The sequence below is a fragment of the Onthophagus taurus genome, chromosome 1 (assembly GCF_036711975.1).
Source record: "Onthophagus taurus isolate NC chromosome 1, IU_Otau_3.0, whole genome shotgun sequence".
In the NCBI taxonomy this organism is placed as follows: domain Eukaryota; kingdom Metazoa; phylum Arthropoda; class Insecta; order Coleoptera; family Scarabaeidae; genus Onthophagus; species Onthophagus taurus.
Genome location: NC_091966.1, coordinates 18,206,285 through 18,227,460, shown reverse-complemented (window position 1 = coordinate 18,227,460; position 21,176 = coordinate 18,206,285). Strand labels below are relative to the sequence as shown.

Here is a 21,176-nt window from a genome sequence, read left to right as displayed (position 1 = left end):
TTTTATACCGTCGCCGTATCGACTTACATTTCGTGTACGGACAAAAGATTCGAATAAAAAAATAGAAATCACCAACAAGAACTGAGATTCCTCGTCTGTTTTTGTACTGTGTTGTAGTGTTCGCTTTTCTAATTCAGCAGCGAAAGGGTTACAATTATATAAAGAAAAAATCGGTTAAATTTAGTTTGATTATCATTTTTTTAAGGTAAAAATTAAAGATGTTGAAACTAAATCAAAAAACGATCCAAAAAGTCTAGAAACTGATTCTAAAAAGTCTAATTTGATCAAGAAACAAGTTAAAGTTGAGATAAAGGATGAATATAATTTAAAAAATAAATTAATTGATGAAAAACTTGATGATAAAAAAGATAAAGAATCTAAGAAGTCGATTCAGGATAAGAAATCAAGTAGTAATTCAAGTGTTGAAAACGAAGCAAAAAAGCAAACGCTTCCTACTGTTTCTGATGATAAAACAAGTAATAAAGATATAGATAAAGATAAAAAAGAATCACCACCTAAAACAACTGTTAAAGAAACGAAAATAAATCAATCAAAAAACTTAAAAGAAACAAACACAAAAATTATTAAAGAATCAGAAATCGATAGTTTAAGTGAATCTGATACATCATCAAAAAATATCAAAACGAAATCTAAAAAAATAAAAAATCTCAAAAAGAAACCAAAATGCGATCAAAGTATGAGTTTTAGCGATTCTGATGAAGAACCTCTATCAAATTTAACGAAACCTAAGGATTTAAAAGATAAAAATAAAGAACATACACCAGAAAAAAAATTTGAACCAAAAACAGAAAATTTTTACAAAAATAAACCAAAACGTGAATGTACTAAAAGACCACAAAATTATCTCGCGCTTTACTCGTCATCTGATGAAGAAAAATACTTTCACGGTTTCATAAAAACGGAAACAATCAAACCGGAAGTAAAGGTGGAATTGGATAAATGTACTCATTCGATTCCATCCTCAGATTTATTGTGTAAAGACGTTAGTCGTCGTTTCGGAAAAGGTAAAGTAAATATGTCCACCGAACAAATCGAAAAGTGGTTAAACGATAGCGCTTTAGCGGGAATGATCATCAAAAAAGAGGAGGAAGAAATTAAATTCGATGAAAAAGTCGATCTTCCCACCGCGATTGTTGAAAAACCAAAAATCGATATCGCCATAAAAACGACACCCGAAAGTGTTAAGACCATCGAAGGTCGCGAGAGATTATCGAGCACTTCGAATCAATCGCAAGAAATAACACCTCCCGCTCAATTAATGCGAATACCATCCAATGAAAAGAAAATGATTTTTAAAAAATTAACGGAAACTGTTAAAAATATTAATGCCTTTTCCGTTAGTAATGAGAGTAGCGTTTATGCTTTTGAAGCTGAGGAAGATTCGTCAATAAGTACACCTTTTCGAAGACCATCTAGGAGACCTTCTAGTACAGCTACGTCTAAATCGGAAGATGATGTTACTAAACTTGAAGATGCTAATAAAATGACAGGTAAGATACAAAAACTTTGTTAAATAAGAAATTTAAATTGTTACTTTTACAATAATTATAATTATTTTTTTTAAGTGTTAATATACAGGTGTTTCCTAATATATGTGCAGGACTTCAGGATGTGATAACTTGTACAAAAATTTGAAAAAAAGTTTCTATCAACTTACCTTCTAAAACGCACCATTTTCGAAATGCGGGGTTTAATTTAATTAAAAGAAAAACGTTTTTTGCAAATATCTCCGGAACCGTTTATCGTAAAGAAAACAGCTTTTGTAAGCATTTGCTATTCATAATAAACTAAGTATTGTACTAGAAAAAACATTTTTAAAGTCATAATTGGTGAAGATTTTGAAGTGGTAGTGGTTGTTTTTTACCCCAACTTCTACGCCACTGGAAAAAGTACGGTTTTGAGACGCCAAAAAAGTACTGAAGGTCATGAGCTCTAAAGTTGACCGTTTTCGAGAAAAATTAACTTTTATGTTGAAAAACATGGTCAATTTTTTGAAATAAAAATTTTATTTTACTAAAACGTTAGAACAAGTAACAAAAGGAAACGGTAACTTCATAATTGCATAATAAAAAAAAAAACAATTATAAAGTTAAGTTACATGTTGGAAATGTCCGCCATTAGCTTCAATGCACGCAGCAATTCTTCGACGCATTGACTGTCTAATACGCAGGAAAATTCGCGGAGTGTTCCGAATTATGTCGTAAGATACAACAATGCGCTCTCTTAATTGGTCAAAATTGGAGTAGCGTAGACCAGGGTTTTCAGATGGCCTCAAAAGAAAAAATCTAAACAATTAAGTTCGGGAGATCGCGGTGGCCATGGGTGCGGACCTCCACGACCGATCCAACGGTCTGGGTATTCGTCGTCCAAGCATTGGCGAGCAACCAAACTAAAGTGGGCCGGAGCTCCATCATGCATAAAGTACATGTTTTGTCTTACTTGAAGCGGTACATCTTCCAGCAGTTCCGGCAGTACTTCTCCTAGAAATTGTCGATAATCTGCACCGTTTAATCTGTGCGATAAAAAATGTGGGCCTATCAAATGATCACCGACGATGGCAGCCCAAACATTTACGGAAAATTGTTGCTGATGATGGCCATCTGCAATTTCATGTGGATTTTCTTCTGCCCATTATTGTGAAAATACCATCCTTCGAGAAAGATCGGTAAACAGAACTTTGGCTCCAAACTCAGGATTTTGAGCTATTTTATCTTGCATCCATGTACAAAAAGCCAATCTTACATTACATTACATAGAATACATATCGGGTAGGCGGACCAACCAACCTTGCACCGCGACCCTAAGGATCTATTGTACACCGATAGATATCGTTATCAAATTTCACCGCGCAGTCCAATGCTCTTAACGAACATTAATACCTTGCTCGGTGAAAGGTCATTCAGATCTTTTGAGGAGATAAACTGCGACCCAAAAATCGAGAATCTGATACGGTTAACGGCAGGGCAGTGGCATAAAACATGCTCAGCCGTTTCTGTTTCCTCCGCACATCGTCGGCTAAATCCAACAAGTTGAGGTGTGCTTTTAATCGGCAGTGCCCAGTAAAAACACCCATTAGATCTTTTATGCTACTACGGGCAAGTCCTAAAATATTCCCGGGTTTGACAGTGGCGATGTTAATAAACACCTTAGCATGTCTCATTCCAGGAGAACTGGTCCACAGTAGGCGAAGTCTCTCTTCAGCCCACAGTCCAATCCTATATTTGGTCATCGCAAATGATACACCAACTGCTGGTTCCGGTCCCACAAACGCTTCAGCGCTGCCATCTTGTCCTAGCTTATCTGCCGCTTCATTGCCAGCAACCCCAGAGTGACCCGGGACCCAGATCAGAGAGACTCTGTTATCACAACTCAGTGTGTTTAATGTTCTCTTACAATCATTAACCAGAGCCGACATCGTTTTCACGGCTTGCAGCGCCTGGAGAGCGGCTTGACTGTCTGAGAAAATTCGTACTGTCATGTTCTTCACCCCTCTTTCAAGAAGGATTTTAGCACCCATGTCAATAGCAAATACTTCCGCCTGGAATAGAGTACAGCCCGGAATAGGTACCCAGGCTGTAAGCTTGATTAATTCGAGGTGTCTGGCAGTATACTCCTGCTCCGACCCCATCAGGCGTTTTTGATCCATCTGTGTACAAGCAAATGTCTGTCTGAACCAGAGAATTTTCATTTTCGATCCAGGACTGCCGCTCAGGCAGTACAATCTGGTATCGAGCATTAATCACTGATAGTGATACCGCCAAATCTGACTGCTTATAATGTCTTCCGCAGCCCGTTTTGAACATATTGCTTAAATCTGTAAATGGTTGTTCTAGCCACTTTCTCTATATGCAAATGCAGAGGAGATAGGCCAAGCAGAACCTCCATTGCTAGAGTTGGCGTTGTGCTTATCGCACTAGAGATTGCCAATCCGGCTACTCGTTGAATTCGTGAAAGTTTACTGATAACTGATGTCTGTCGGACTTTCCTTTGACCATAACGACAATGTCATCAGCATAAGCTTGTATTTCTACACCAACGGCTTCGACTATCGCAATCAGATCGTCAAGCAGGGGAGATAACACCCCTCCCTGCGGGCAGCCACCTCCCGGCCTGAAGCATATCGTATCACCGTGGAATGAAGTAGAAACTATTCTACTATCAAGCATATTGCGGATCCAACCCGCTATAGTTGCTTCCACTCCCCTGTCAAGAGTAGCTCCTTCAAGAGATTGTGGTATTGCGTTGTTGAACGCTCCAGAAACGCACAAACCAAGATTTCTTTATCCTGCAGCGTCCTGAATACTCTACCAACTAAGTTGTGTAGAGCCAATTCTGCTGATTTTACCGCTTGATAAGCATACTGGTGGCGACTCAGTGGACCAGATACCAATGGATATCCACCGTACGGATATACCGTTCCAGAACTTTTTCAAGGGTTTTCAGCAGAAATGACGTTAGGCTGATGGGTCGAAAGGCATTAGGAGTAGGGACCGAACTTTGGGTATATAAGATAGCCTTACCTTAGTCCATTCTGCCGGTACATATTTCCAAGCGACACTCGCTCTGAAAATTTTTACCAAAGTTGGTAACAACAATGACCTTCCTTGCTGTAACAAAGCAGGAAAGATATTGTCATCTCCAGATTGCCTGGTCCACGGATGTGCAAGTGACGACTTTTCTAGCCACACTCCAATCCGTATTTGAGGGGCGCTTTGTGTTGCAGGAATAACCAGCTGTGGCATTATCAGCCCTCATCATCAAGCTTCCCGGGAAGTGAGTCTGCATGAGAAGCTCTAACGAGGCTCTGATAGAGTTCGTAAAACTACCGTCAGGCCGCTTAAGTGAGCCCAGGGGTAGTGCCGGATCTCAAGCGAGAATCTTGTGAATTCTTGCACTGCTGGGTGTGTCTTTCACTCCCTCACAGAACCTCCTCCAAGACTCTCTTTTTGCCTTACGTATGTTTTTGGTGGAATTCGTTAGAGCCTGTTTATATTTCTCCCATTCACCTAATGTCTTGGCCCGGTTAAAAAGCCTCCGGACCTCTTGTCTTTCGAAGCTATGAAATTCGTTCCACCAGGGTGTGCGCCGGTTATTTCTTTTCATCTTCAGTGGACTGCTGAAGCCAGTCTTGACGGAAAATCTCTTGGCTTGTACTCTTTGGATATGGTAGGGATACAAAAGTTGCCTTTTCAAAATTCTTCAAACCGTCGAGTAAGATAACTTTAAGTTGTGAGCAATTTTTCTGGTACTTATGGTCGGATTTTTATCAATTCCGTTGAGGACAGCCTCTTCTACTTAGGGATTTGCAACTTCCATAGGCCACCCATTATTAGCAGTATTCCTTTTAAAACTTCTATTTTTTCATAGTGTTGGTGAATGCGTAGAAACAAGTTATGGTGTGGTACTGGGCGATCAGGATGTCTTTCTTGATACAACCGCCTTGCTTCTGCCGAATTACCGCACGCCATTCCGTAAAGATAATACATTTCGCGCATTTCAGCGTTTGTGTAATTCATTTTTAATTTTGTAATACAAGTTTACTTTTTGCAGGTACAAACTGATTGTAATTTTGACAGGAGGTAGCTCTTGTTATAAAATTTAAAGCCTACTTGTTAAAAATAAATTATACGATTTTTTACACTTTACGGTTTGGAGAATTTTGAAAAGACAACTTTTGTATCATTTTTTTTATTTTGCAATTATAAAATTAACGCTTGCTTTTGTTACTTCTTCTAACGTTTACATAAATTTTGTTTAATTGTAAAATAAAATTATTATTTCAAAAAATTGACCATGTTTTTCAACATAAATGTTGATTTGCCTAGAAAACGGTCAACTTTAGAGCTCGTGGCATAGTACCTTTTTTGTGTAGAAAGCATTGACTGTTCAAATGGACGTCTCAGAACCGTACTTTTTCCAGTGGCGTAGAAGTTGGGGAGAAAAACAACCACTATCCCTTCAAAATCTTCACCAATTATGACTTAAAAAAAAATTTTTCTCGCGCAAAACTTAGCTTATTATGAGTAGAAAATGCTTACAAACGCTGTTTTCTGTACGATAAACGGTTCCGGAGATATTTGCAAAAAACGATTTTTTTTATTAAATTTCAACACTGTATCTCGAAAATGGTGCATTTTAGAGGATAAGTTGATAGAAATTTTTTTTCAAATTTTTGTACAAGCTATCAAATCCTGAAGTCCTGCGCATATAGAATGAAACAACCTGTATATAAACTTTTCGATTGGAAAACATATTTAAATATATACAGGTGTATCAAATGTATGTGGCCAATAACTTCACCATTTGTGGTTTTAATGGTGATTTAAAAATGTTTTAAATAAAAGTTTCTTTATTTATTGTGCCGCATTTGTCGATATTTGCTTGTTTGCATTGTTTTTGTTTCGTTGCTATGGCAACCAACATTGTTACTTTAAATGGGATGCATATGTTTTTTTTACATATTTTGATAGAGGATAAATCCATCTACGCGATGAACATATCAAATTATGTATATGATTGTATAAGAAAAAAAGCGTTTTCTGAAAATATTAAATCACCAAATTACAATGAAAGTATGCGCTGAAAGAACGCCGTTGGCAGCTTTAAATGTCAAAAAATGGACAGTTTAAACAAACATGGCGCAATTAGCGATAGGATAGCTTTAAACGACGCGTCATCTTCAAAATTGTTTGGATGTAAATGGTACCCATTTTGAACATTTGTTATAGTTTCTATATCTTGGCTTAGATTTTTTAAAGAATTTTAGTTTTTGTGATCGGTGCCTTTGGCTGCTTTCAGCAGTGCATTTTTTGTATAATCTGCGTATCCGTGTAAATATTATCAAACAGTGTACAAACTTGGCTTTTAGTGCACTTTCCCTCACAGTACCCATACATCATTAATATTTCATAATTGTTGAATCTGTCAATTTTTTGACATTTAAAACTGTCAACGGCGTTATTTCAGCACCTACTTTGATTGTAATTTGCTGATTAAATATTTTTAGAAAAGTTATGCTTATACAACCACATGAGTTGATATGTTGATCGCGTAGATGGATTTATCCTCTATCAAAATATACAAAAAAATGCATCCCATTTAAAATAATAAACGTCGTCAGAAAATGCGCCATAATTAATAAAGAAACTTCTATTTGAAACATTTTTCTTTAAAACCACAAATGGCGAAGTTATTGGCTATATTCCAGACGTTTAATACACCTGTACAGGTGTCCCTTTTAGTAGTATGGGTCGTCCGAAGCTTTTTATTTAAAATGCTGCCACATTCGGTCTACAGGAAATAGACGATACTTTTGTTATTTTTTCGAAAACTGCTATTAAAAGTTGACTTTTGCGTAGTACTTAGCGACCGTCAAAAGGATAGTTTTTTGTTAACAGGACGTAAACGACTTTTGTTTAATAACGAGTGAGTGAAAATTTATTTCATAAATTTTTATTATTTACTAATAGTTAATTTCATCACAGTTTATGCATGTTGTTTTTTCGTTTGAATGTCGTTGCATACCGGATTCATGCAAACTACATATGATTTTCTAGTTTTACGTTGTTTACATTTCATATATCGGCAGATGTAGCAAGCACCAACGATAGGGGAAGCACCACGAAACACCCACTATCATGAGATGCCTGAGATCCTTCTGCATTGCCGCAATGAGTCTTCCTTGTACCATTTCAATTGCAATTTCCATACAAACTTCAATTGCACACAAACATGGTTGGTTAGCGAAATCTGTCAGAAGTTTTCTAATCTTTGGTTCTCAAATGCGGATTGTGTTCTCTGTGAAACTCTATGTACTCTGCGTACTCTCTATGAAAGAATACTAGAAGCCAGCGCAACGAACTTCTTTTGACGGTATACTCGCGCAACATTTTATCCGTAACATCTACTCTGCCTTTAGTTTTATTATAGTACTTGATTATCTCAGGTTTAGCTGCTTGTGCATCTTCCACCCTAATCATATGCATCGATGTTAGAAGCACAAGGCGGTTGCCTTATTCTTCTTTGGCACATATGAACATACTGTTGCATCCAGATTATAAACAAAACTAGTCGAGTAAACTGGTCTTTCTTTACCTCCCTGCATATTGCTTGGTAGGAATCTTTTGTTTTTTTTACTGTACCAACCAGTGTCATATACCAGGAGTTCAAAACCTTTGCTAATTTGAAACTTGTGAAGAAATTTTCAGGAGTCACATTTCTTCCCCAACCGTTTCAAAGAACCTGTTGCGGACCATCTCATGGTTTCTTAGTATACAGCTGGGCTCGTAACGGACAACAATTTTATCCCATAGTTTGTCGGTTTGGAAGGTATATACTGTGTAAACTTAGTATGATCTCTATATGGAAATAATTGTTTGTTAATGGTAATACATTCATGCGGCTTGTAAGGTTTCTCCAAATTTTCGTAATTCCATAAAAAAAATCTGAAAAACCTCAACATCATTTTGAATCAGTCACGTGATATAGTTGCCCGTATTAGGGGCATCGCATTAATTTTCACATGTCTAGATTGCATCCAAAAAGGCGTCAAACTCAATTTCCGGAAACGTTTGAAATGCGGTTACCGCTTTGATGTAATAGGAAACCAATAATAGGATTTTGTTTGTTTTAAGTTCGCTCGTTCTTCCGGGTTAAACGCCGGAAATTAGTCACCATCAATAGTATTTATTGCTCTCACCACTCTATCACGCAAATCTTGTCGTGTGTTAACAGGTGAACTGTACACCTAATTTTTAAATTACCTCACATATAAAAATCCAATGGTGTTACATCTGGTGATCTGTACCTCTTAAGATTTCTAAATATTGCTCACTGTGTGCATTTTCATCATAAATTTCAAACGAAATTGATGTACCATTAAGAAAACGAAAACATTGAAACTAAATTTTTGCCACTCTGACTGCATGAGGATTTTCGGCAGCCCAAATATGTAAATTTTTTCTATTAACTATACTCTTTCTCAAGAATGTTGATTCATCCCTTCCTCGGGACTTTCACCTTTGTACGCTGTTAATTCTCGTAAAGTTCTTGATATAGAACTTCACGAGGATTATTTCCAAACCCAATTTCATATTGCCATTGGTTGTGAGTATGCATTACTGGTTAGTAGAAAATTCCTTATTTGTTTCGTGAAATGAATTACAAATCACCTTGTGCAGTCAACGTATTTCCCCATATTCCCCATATTCAAAATTGGCAAATTTACATATGTTGATGACGGAAATTTTACAATTCAACGTACCTTAAATTACTAATTTAAAATTAACGTTTTACAACAATTACGGTTTAAATTATCTTATAATTAATATCGTATTAAATTAGTTTCTTCATTAAAGTTGAAGAAATTATGAGGGTTATCGTAAAATTTGGTATGAATTTTGAAGTGATTTATTTTACCTAAGTTTTTTACCATTCTTCTTCTGTTGGTACAGTCAGCGTTTTTTTTTTTTACATCATCCACATTTTGGTTAGTTCTATCTTCGGAATAATCCTTATAAGTCACGTGATTCATATATACATTTTCTCGTTCTGGGAGATTTCCTCGATTCTGTGGTACAAAATTAAATCTATATGGTGGTCCTATGTTTATAGACGATTTCTAAAGAATTAAATTCACTTTCTGGTAGGCTAATAAAATATGGGGCGCTCCAATTAAAATTTTCGAATTTCTTGCCATTGAATGTGTAAAAACGGGGTTTTAAAGGGCATGGTGGAATTTGCGTCAAAAATTTAAAATCAAAATAACTCGAAAACGAAAAATGCTGGGTACCAAAAACTTTTATCAGTCACCATATTTTTTATTAATATGATTAAAAGGTGTAATAAAAACCATAGCATTCCATTTAAAATAACGAAGTTATGATCTACTTCCGGTAGACCGGAATTGGGAGTCATCTTGGAAGTATTTTAGATCGAAAGTTTCGAATGATCGACCCGTACTACTAAAATATCAAAACTGTACGAATAGTGGAACCGAAAAAAGTTCTAACGAAACAGTTACGTGGGACACCTGTATATATTTTTGGGTCACCCCTGGAATAATTTGAATTAACCTCATTGATTGGTTACATAAATTCTGTTGTTCCACACAAAGAAGTTACACATGTTGTATTTGTGATGGCAGCACCATAGATGCAATTATTGATTTTTAAGTGAAATTGAATACCAACCAACAAGTTTTTGCAGCAATAAATAAATGCACTAGTACCCTAATTGAATTTTGACCTCCCCAAGTTTATTATTGACTTATCTCTCTCTAATTATCATTAATTTCCGATTATTTCAGTTCAAAAAAAAAGTTTTTTATTAATTTTCAGGACGATTTAGACTTCCTGCTTTATTAAAAACGGACCAAAAACTACTGAAACAGGATATAACGGCGTCTTTATCGGCGGAAGAATCAAATAGCGTAGGTTTTGTACCTCAAATTATAGAGCCGTTTACTGATAATTCAAATTCTGAGTGTCAAATGGATACGGATGATAACGACCACAGTTTTTATACGCCTCAACAAATAACAAAATCTTTAAATAATTCGAAAGGAGCTCCAAAAGCTAAACCAATCAGTGGACAGATTCAAAAAAAGAATATGTGTCCTCCAATAAATACTTTGCAAAAGACGAAATCTGAAAAAGTTTATGTTAAGCAAATTCAAGCGGGGAAAAGTTGCGATCGAAGTTCTGAAACATCTGAAGATTTTAAATATAAAATTCCGAGCTCGCCCAGCGCGAGTTCATCGTCTAGCGCGAAATTATATAAAAGACCAACGCCGAAAAGTCGAAGTAAGATTTTTGAATTTTCTCCTCCAGTTAACGCGACGGAATTTCCGGGTATTCAAGCACCCGCTCAAATGGTTGAGGCTCCTGTTTATCATCCGAGCGAAAAAGAATTTCAAGATCCTTTAGAATACATCGAAAAAATTCGACCAACAGCCGAAAAATTTGGTATTTGTCGAATTGTACCGCCTGCTAATTTTAAACCAGAATGTAAAGTCTCTGATGATATGAGATTTACTGCTTATAATCAATATGTTAATAAGATGTTACATAGATGGGGACCAAATTTTAAAGAGTTAATGGCTATTAAAAAATATTTACAAACTCAAAATATCAGTCTTACACATCCACCTTGGGTAAGTTATAAAACGAAACCTTTATTTTATTTCAGGTATTTATTTTATTTCTTTAATAAATTAATTTTTAATTTAATTTATTTAGATTGGTGGAATGGAGATTGATTTACCAAGATTATATCAAACAGTTCAAACGTTAGGGGGGTTAAAAGAAGTAATTGAGAAGAAAAGATGGCCCAGAGTATCAGAGGCAATGAAAATACCAAAATCAGCTCAAGATCGTGTTACAAAATTAGATGATATTTATTGTAAATATCTCCTTCCATATGATACTTTATCTCCAGGTAAACTAAAATTAAAAATTATTTTAATAAACAATAAACTAAATAATTATTTATTTTTAGCTGAACGTGAAAAATTATTTGATGAAGTGGAAACTGAATGGGCGAAAAGGGAGTCAAAAGCTTTGTCATCAATCCAACAAACTGAAGACACTAATAAAGCTTCAACAGAAAGTTCTGAGTCTGAATCAGAAACGGACGATGAAGCTGATGAGTGTATTGTAAAAGGAAGAAATATGGCTTTAAACGCTTTTTATAGAATTGCTAGGAATACCATGAGTATGTGGTTTAAAACTATGGAACCTCCAGCACAAGAGGTAAAATATATGTATGGAAATGTCCATTAAAAAACGTATTTGTCAAAAGTCATCAGTTTAGATTTCAATAATATTTGCATTTAAATTTTTAATATTTAATGTTTTATGTCATGATGATTTGTTGATGCATAAGTTGGCTCTAAGTTGGTCCAACTGTATGAGGTTGGATGAAAAAATTGTAATAAAGTTTGTTGCACTGAAAAATTAAAATGTTGGTTATTAGCACATATGGGTAGAATTGCGACTTAACCTTTTGTTGTCTAAGTGCACTGATAAGTTCTGGCACTGTCTTTAATTCATTAAGAACGCTTTTAAAACTTTCTGAAACTCTGTATGATGAATCATTTTGAATAAGTCGTTGATATATTAAAAATTACGTTGGAAAAATGTGTAGATGTCACCTTTTAAAAATGTCTGCTCAAACGTATTGAAGTAGACAAAACTATTGCCATTTCATATTTTTCAATAGTTATGATAGAACTTATTAACACGTTCGCTGCCAACTCTCAAGGTAGTCGGCTCCGCGCGGAGTCGATGGCATATGGTACGATAGCCGACTGGCTCCTAGCGGAGTCAGTGGCACTGAACGTGTTAAACATGAGAGGATACTATATCTGAAAAAGAAGAGAGCAAAACATATTTATTTGATGTGGACATGCCTCTAAACAGATTTAAAAGACATGGAGGATTTTTTCTTCCATGTATTTTAAAAGAACATGAAGTACCACATAGAAGTGATGATAACGAATATGACAAGAAAAATATGGAAAATAAAAATCAAAATGAAAACAGATATTAGGAAAAAGTGAATGATTCTCATCCAAAGAATATCAGAATATAAATCTTTTCAATACCCAAGTATAATTATAATAAAGGACCTGTTACTGAAGAGTTTCAAAAGTGTAAAAAAGTGTAAAACAAATTTCTACATTTCATTGAAATCCTGTTAAATAATATTATGTACCAAATCAATCTGTATGCTACCCAGAGAGGTAAATTACCACAATCTGAAAACAGAAGAACTTTAAGCTTTTTTTAAGAACTTGTCACAAGGGATATCATAAATTACATTACCATAATGGAGACATTACTGGCATACCAGCACAGATTAACAAGCTTCCTTAGTTTCCCAGGCTAATAATGTAACAAATGATGAAACTAATGATAACAATTCCAAGTAGTAATAAGGATAAACTATTTAAACTAAACCCAATGATTTGTCAATCAAACAATACAATTAAATGAAATCACAAACTACAAATTGTAGTGTCTAGCAGACTAACAGTGATATATTATACGATTTGACATTTACCAATGATGCTGAGATTCCTGAGAAATACAGGTGTATCTAAATTGATGCGAAAGATTTTAAGGGTGATTTTTCAGCGAAAAGGGGATCTTTCATATAACTTTATGGTCAAAACCACTTCTCCTCCAAATTACAGCCCTCTAAAATTAGGGAAAAAAATTGTTTTCCTTTAATAAATGCACTATGAAGAAATTTGGAAGAATGAAATTTGGCAGATAACTAGTACTAATAAGGTGACACTTTTTGACGATTTTTATAACCCTAATATGTTTTTACAAGAGGCTGAAAAATCAACACAATAATACTTAATATAATTGAAATAAAACTATGTGTATTTATAGAAGGATGGTTTTTTTAATTTATAGCTCTACCGGTTTCGATCGTTACATTCAATCATCTTCAGGAGCAACCTAATGTAATACAAATAAAGAACATTAACTAAAACTTACAACATTTAAAATTTTTGTTGCTATTGTTACATTATGAATAAAACGAAAACTCACGTCATTAAACATATTTTTAAAAAACATATCTTGTTTATTATTTAAGCTGTTATCTTCTTGATCTTGATTACTTAAGAACATAACAGCTTAAATAATAAACAAGATATGTTTAATGACGTGAGTTTTCGTTTTATTCATAATGTAACAATAGCAACAGAAATTTTAAATGTTGTAAGTTTTAGTTAATGTTCTTTATTTGTATTACATTAGGTTGCTCCTGAAGATGATTGAATGTAACGATCGAAACCGGTAGAATTGAAAATTAAAAAAACCATCCATCTATAAATACACATAGTTTTATTTCAATTATATTAATATTGAGATGGAAAGAAGTAACCAAATAAATATTAACAATAATACTTTACATTTTTCTATTTAAAAGCTTGATTGAAATAGTGGGATTCAATACGCAATTTTTTTGTCTCTTGACATTTTGCAACTAACAAATTGTTAGTTTGATCACAAAAAATACAATAATACACAGGCTCAGGTGAATTAATTCAGAGATTGGTTATTATTAGTCAAAACAATGAAATTATGTCAAATTGATCCCAGCATTAATTTATTTTTTGTGATCAAACTAACAATTTGTTAGTTGCAAAATGTCAAGAGATAAGAAAGTTGCAGATTTTTACCCTTAACTTTAGAGGGCTATAACTTGGAGGAGAAAGGGTTTTGACCAAAAAGTTATATGAAATTTATTTTATATAACTTTATATTTATTTTATATTAATTTTAGTTGAAAAATCACCTTAAAACCTTTCGCATAAATTTAGATACACCTGTATAAGTAGTTTGACCTAGGAGAACAAGTTCCTTTACTAGAAAAACAGAAATTAGAAAATATTTTTACTCGCAGCACTATAAGAAAGGATAGGAAAGAAGTTCCCAAAAATATACCTAATAAGAATAAAGATAAGTGGAGGTCAATATGATCATAGATTAACTGGCAATAATATTAAGTTTTTCCACTTGAAAAAGTGATAATCAAATAGTGACCTTTGCAAATAATTTTTATGGTAATCACATCACATTGTCAATAAAAAAACAGAAAGAAGCGACTCTAATAAGAATATGGGTGAAATAGATCATGCAGATCAGTTGCGATCTACTTAATTAGTGACATCATATTTTTTGGAACTTCTGGATATGACTTAAGTAAATTATTTTAGTATAGGGGTTATACTATCTAATTTGCGTGATATTGTTTGACGCTAAAAAGTAAAAAAAAAGTACTTAAAAGTATCCCATACTTTTTTTATACAATATATTTAATACTTTTTTGTTTCTTTACATACTCGTGCAACGAAGGGTTAACTTAGTCAAAAGCATTTACCATATAAAATGTCTAGTAATTGTAACAAATTAGAATGCAATTTTTTATGTAGTGGAGGTCGGAATTGAAAAGTAACATGATGGCGGATTGAAGAAACTAAATGTTAATCTCGTTTTCACTCATAATTGTTTTATATTTTTGAAAAGTTATTTTTTGTTTAATTTTTAAGTCCAACAATGATTTTTCGTGTTGAGGTATATAACGTTCTCTAGAATAAGTCGCTTAAAACACATTATATACATTTAAAAAATGTGAAATGAATATTTTAAATAATCAATAAGAAAGTAAAATAATTTTGTTTTAATTGAAATTTTTGTCTAGGTCGAGCAAGAATTTTGGAAACATGTCGCTCAAAAACAAAATCATATTTGTGTGCATTCTGGTTCTATTGATTCTGGGAGCTGGGGCTATGGATTTGCTGTTACCAAAAATAGTCCCTTTGCGCGACATGCTTGGAATTTAAAAGTACTTACTAATAATAGTGGATCAGTTTTGAAGTATATGGGACCTATAATGGGTAAGAGAATAAAATTATGTTTAAAAAAACAGATAAAGTAATCAAAACTTTCTGTAAAAGCTTTCTAGAGGATTTTGATTATATTTTCTTTAAAAACTACTTATGTTCTAATAGCATTTTCGTTTAGTGAATAGGTTATTATTCCATATTCTGTTAACCAAAAATGTAACTCATTTTATACTCAATATTACACTCGTAATTGTAATATTGCCCAAGCGACCATGGATATCGAATTAAGTGTATTGAAATTTTATTAAGATCGAGGAGTTTCATGTCGTGATTTCCCTTTATCAGTATAATTTTTCCAAATTTCCAAGACGAATTACAACCGATTGAGCATCGACGAATATATAGTCCGCCGTTTTTGGATCAAAATGCGGCTTATTAAACAAAGCAAAATTGTCAAATTTAAATACACCGCCTGTTTACACTCGTTTATACACTCGATTTCGAAATAACCGCATCCTACTAAACCCCGATTTTCCGCGAAACTCTATGGAATATTGATAAAATAAAATATGCCCCACATTAAGAACACATCGGTTTACCACCAGTTCAAATTTGAACTGGTTGAATTTTTTCGTCAAATAGTTTTGGAGAAAAAAAGTCGCAAACTAGACAAAGATGCTGGCACTCTCAAAAATCGGATACTTTTTTATGTGGCTGAAGTTAGATTCATATTCGAATCTGTACCAGATTCAGATTCATAAAATTACAGTTGTCCAGGCAAGTATTGAACATATCAAATGAAAAATCGTTTTCTGAAACTACAGAAGTTGTAGCAATCTGATAATTCGAATAGACCCTCTAGTATGTTCCCTGTTTACCCTCACCCTCAGATTTGCCGTAGGGGCCGAGGGGTTCCTCGTCTTCAATAGCATACTTAGATATTATTTTCTCAATAATTAGAGACTGCAGCACCCTGATACTAGTCTAGATTATTGCATTAGGTCCTCTGGTATCCTTCTAGCCCATCAGCACCCCCAGATTTGCCGTAGCCGCCGAAGGGTGAATTTTTTAATATTCCTTGTTTTCAATAGCAAATTTAAACATTATTTTCTTAATAACTAAAGACTGCAGCACCCTGGGACTAGTCTAGATTATTGCATTAGGTCCTCTGGTATCCTTCTAGCACACCAGCACCCCCAGATTTGCCGTAGCCGCCGAAGGGTGAATTTTTTAATATTCCTTGTTTTCAATAGCAAATTTAAACATTATTTTCTTAATAACTAGAGACTGCAGCACCCTGGGACTAGTCTAGATTATTGCATTAGGTCCTCTGGTATCCTTCTAGCACACCAGCACCCCCAGATTTGCCGTAGGGGCCGAAGGGTGAATTTTTCAATATTCCTCGTTTTCAATAGCAAAATTAAAAATTATTTTCTGAAGAACTAAAGACTACAGCGCCCTGGGACTGGTCTAGATTATTATATTCAAAATTTATTCAATATTTAGTTTGATTTGAAAGTATAATTTTATATGACTTTTACTTCTTTATTAATGAAACTTGAACGACACTTTTCTAAATTTTGAGACACATTAAAGTATTTAAATTGAACAAAGATTGTAGGTAAATATGAAGGTAACGTGGGACGCTTGTTCAAAAGACATGTTTGGTGGAATATTGGCACAATTTTTAACATGATACCACCGTTGACATTGATTGCAAGAAATGTATTGCGATTCGTTATAGAGACCACACTTAGGGCAGTACTTTTTAATATTTTCAGAATTTTCCAACAAGTACGTTTGTAGCCTAAACCGGTATTCCTCTGTATCCAATTGTTTATTTACATAAAAAAGATCATTAATATTGCCACGTTCTCCTATAACGCTCATAAAATATATAACAAATATTCCACAATTTGTGCTATCCGTTTGTTTAGGATATTTGTGGTCTTTAGCCATTTTCCAACCATTAATATTTATTTGTTCATTACGACTTTTTGTTTTATTACACCTGTGGAAAAACTTTTTAATTTTATTAAATTTTAGTGTTATTTAACCCTTTCGCGACGATTTCTTTTCTGTGAGATATAGGAGTTACATAAAACTTAGTGGTGCATATGTGTACCAGGAGTCGCGAAAGGGTTAAGACAGAAGAAGACATAAATAAAAATTGAAACTAATTGAACATAGTCACACACGTTCATATAAACCCATTCATAGCTAACTTATTGCAGCTGAACCAATTTTCCACAATTCACACAGTAGTACACGTTTTATGGATCATTTCATTAAGTGTTGAACTAGTAATTACAAGGCTGGTGTCATCAGCATAATTCGTTTTGTGACAATTCAGGCCGAAGAGTAGAAGGTCATTTATAAAGATAACGAACAAAAGCGGTCCCAGTATACTACCCTGTGAGACACCATAGAGTGTAGTTTTACTAGTAGAAATTACAGTCTTACTTTTTAAGCTTATGACTTTAGTAGAGTGTGACCTATTATTTAAATAAGATGTTATAATTATTTAAATAAAATGTTATAATATCGTTGGCTGGTCCCCTGAATCCATATCGTTCAAGTTTCATTACTAGAAGAAGTAAAAGCAATATGAAATTATAATATCAAACTAAATATTACATCAATTTTAAATATAATAATCTAGACTAGTTCTAGGGTGCTGCAGTCTCTAGTTATTGAGAAAATAAAGTTTAAATTTGATATTGAAAACGAGTAATATCAAAAAATTCACCCTTCGGCCCCTACGGCAAATCTGGGGGTGCTGATGGGCTACAAGGATACCAGAGGACCTAATGCAATAATCTAGACTAGTCCCAGGGTGCTGCAGTTTCTAGTTATTGAGAAAATAATTTTTAACTTTGCTATTGAAAACGAGGAATATTGAAAAATTCATCCCTCGGCCCCTATGGCAAATCTGGCGGTGCTGGTGGGCTAGAAAGATACCAGAGGACCTAATGCAATAATCTAGACTAGTATCAGGGTGCTGCAGTCTCTAATTATTGAGAAAATAATGTTTACATTTGATATTGAAAACGAGGAATATTGAAAAATTCACCCTTCGGCTCCTACGGCAAATCTGGGGGTGCTGATGGGCTAGAAGGATACCAGAGGACCCAATGCAATAATCTAAACTAGTCCCAGGGTGCTGCAGTCTCTAGTTATTGAGAAAATAATATCTAAGTATGCTATTGAAAACGAGGAGCCGCTCGGCCCCTACGGCAAATCTGAGGGTGAGGATAGACAGGGAACATACTAGAGGGTCTATTCGAATTATCCAGGGTAGTCGCAGATTGCTACAACTTCTGTAATTTCAGAAAACTATTTTTCAATTGATATGTTCAATACTTGTCTGGTCAACTGTAATTTTATGAATCTGAATCTGGTACAGATTCGAATATGAATCTAACTTCAGCCACATTACTTTTTTCACTTAACTTGCAATAAAAGAAAAACCGCGGTCCCGAAAATTTCCAAATTAACATGTGATACGCAGAAATGTTTACTGATTACAGTAAACTCTGACTTTCGTGTGTTTTTGCTCTCTCGACGGTGTCGCTTATGACTGGTTGAATTACGCATTTGTAAACAGGTGTCCCACAACGACTGTACAGGGTGTCCCAATTTCGATGTCCGCATAGGCTATCTCCTAAACTAAAAGAGATAGAAAAAAAGTAGCTTACATGTCATGATCTCGTTTTTCGAGAAAATGCTAATGTCGAAAACTCCGAACAGCTATCGTCTTTTGTTTTCGCCCTATCGGCAAAAACTGAAAATTTTGCAAAAACGACAATCGCGAATATCTCACTTATTATCAAAGATGGAGTTTTATAAATAAAACATTATATGGGCAACTTTTTACGAAGAATTCAGTGGTGTAGGTAGAATTTTTTTCTAATCTTTTATTTTCGAGATTTTAGACGTAACTTTATTTTTTTAAATGGAAACCATAGTTGGCTATGACTTAAAATAATTTGTTATTTTCTTCTGATAACAAATATATATAGTTTGTGGGGTATATTTCTTATAGTTATTGAATAATTAACAAAAATTCATTTTGTTCCATCTAAATCTAATGTATGTATTTAAAGGTTAATGTTGCTATGCTGATAACCATACATACTATGGTGGAATATAATGTATCCATTTTTTTTTGTTCTTTCTAAAACTATTGTATGTATTTAAAACTTAATGTTGTTATGGTGATAACCATACCATGAAGGAAAGCATTGTTTCCAATTATTGCCATAGTTTGTAGCAATTACAGTAGAATCTAACAGGACTGCCATTGTATTCCATTGTATTTTTGTAGTCGACTACGGGTTGGTTGCCCGCACTCTACGTCACACTATTTGCTACGCCTGGTAACTGTCTATGTGTTTAGAGGTTATATGATAGACATTAATACGTCTAAAAACATAAAACTTCAAAACTAATATGAATACGTCTAGGATATAACCTCTAAAAACACACAGCAAACGCATAGACCATAACAACAGCTGGGCGTGGAAAATGCTGTGACGTAGTTTGCGGGTAGGCTGTCACAACAATGGATGTAGCAGTCCTGTTAAATTCTACTGCCCTTGAGTTTGTAGTAGTATTTAAAAATTCACTAACAACTCTGGCATTATGTGCCGGTGCTCCGTCATATTGAAAATATATCATTTGAGACATATTTAGTGGCAAATTGTCGATCAAAGGTTCAATGTGCTGCCTTAATATATTGAGGTATTTCCCTGAGTTTAAGTTTTTATGGTAGATACTATATGCCAAAATTCTATTATCTAAAAGGGCACACCATACATTGAACCCCAATCTTCTTTGAACACTCAGAGACTTCATCGGTCCAGATAACATTTTGAACAAACAGCAGATTATTTAATTGTTTTAAATATCAACTACAAAATTCTAATCTTCGATTGACATCTCCGGCACGTAAATAATGAGTTAGCCCCGCTTTGTATGGTTTATACTTATTTTTTTTCATATTCGGGAGCAGCGGCTTTTGGGTCAGATTTCCCTTGCAGGTCATTTTGGTATGTTTTTGTATGTCGTTTGGGGAAGGACCAAATATCTATTAAATTTTCTGCCAACCGGCTGAAGGTTCTTATGTGCGGTTGTCTTCTTTCTGGATATCTTGTGAAATAAAATTCCGCGGTTAACGTCGCATTCTTATCTGATAACATATATCATTCTATCATGTTACATTTTTCATAATTTTCGAAATTCATTGTAAGGTTTTATTCAGGTTTGTTATACTTTGACACTTAACATGCTGGTGCATCATACCAGCACATAATGCCAGAGTTGTTATCGAATTTTTAAATACAAACTTTGGCAATTATTTGATACATTATGTTCCATCATAGTATGTATGGTTATCACCATAGCAACATTAACTTTTAAATACATACATTAGTTTTGGACAGAACAAAATGAATTTTTGTTAATTATTCAATAACCATAAGAAATATACCCCACAAACTATATATATTTGTTATCAGAAGAAAATAACAAATTATTTTAAGTCATAGCCAACTATGGTTTCCATTTAAAAAAATAAAGTTACGTCTAAAATCTCGAAAATAAATGATGGCAAAACAATTCTACCTACGCCACTGAATTCTTCGTAAAAAGTTGCCCATATAATGTTTTATTTATAATACTCCATCTTTGATAATAAGTGAGATATTCGCGATTGTCTTTTTGCAAAATTTTCAGTTTTTGCCGATAGGGCGAAAACAAAAGACGATAGCTGTTCGGAGTTTTCGGCATT

General features: G+C 34.2%; 1 protein-coding gene across 1 annotated transcript in view; it reads left to right on the top strand.

Moving 5' to 3' along the window:
- LOC111424668 (Jumonji, AT rich interactive domain 2) overlaps positions 1-21,176 on the top strand; it is a 35,693-nt gene that overhangs the window by 11,848 nt on the left and 2,669 nt on the right. Inside the window, exons 3-7 of the mRNA XM_023058295.2 lie at positions 206-1,511; positions 10,359-11,173; positions 11,259-11,457; positions 11,518-11,771; positions 15,241-15,436. Of these exons, the coding sequence (XP_022914063.2) occupies positions 206-1,511; positions 10,359-11,173; positions 11,259-11,457; positions 11,518-11,771; positions 15,241-15,436 (2,770 nt within the window). The remainder of the gene's footprint in view (positions 1-205; positions 1,512-10,358; positions 11,174-11,258; positions 11,458-11,517; positions 11,772-15,240; positions 15,437-21,176) is intronic.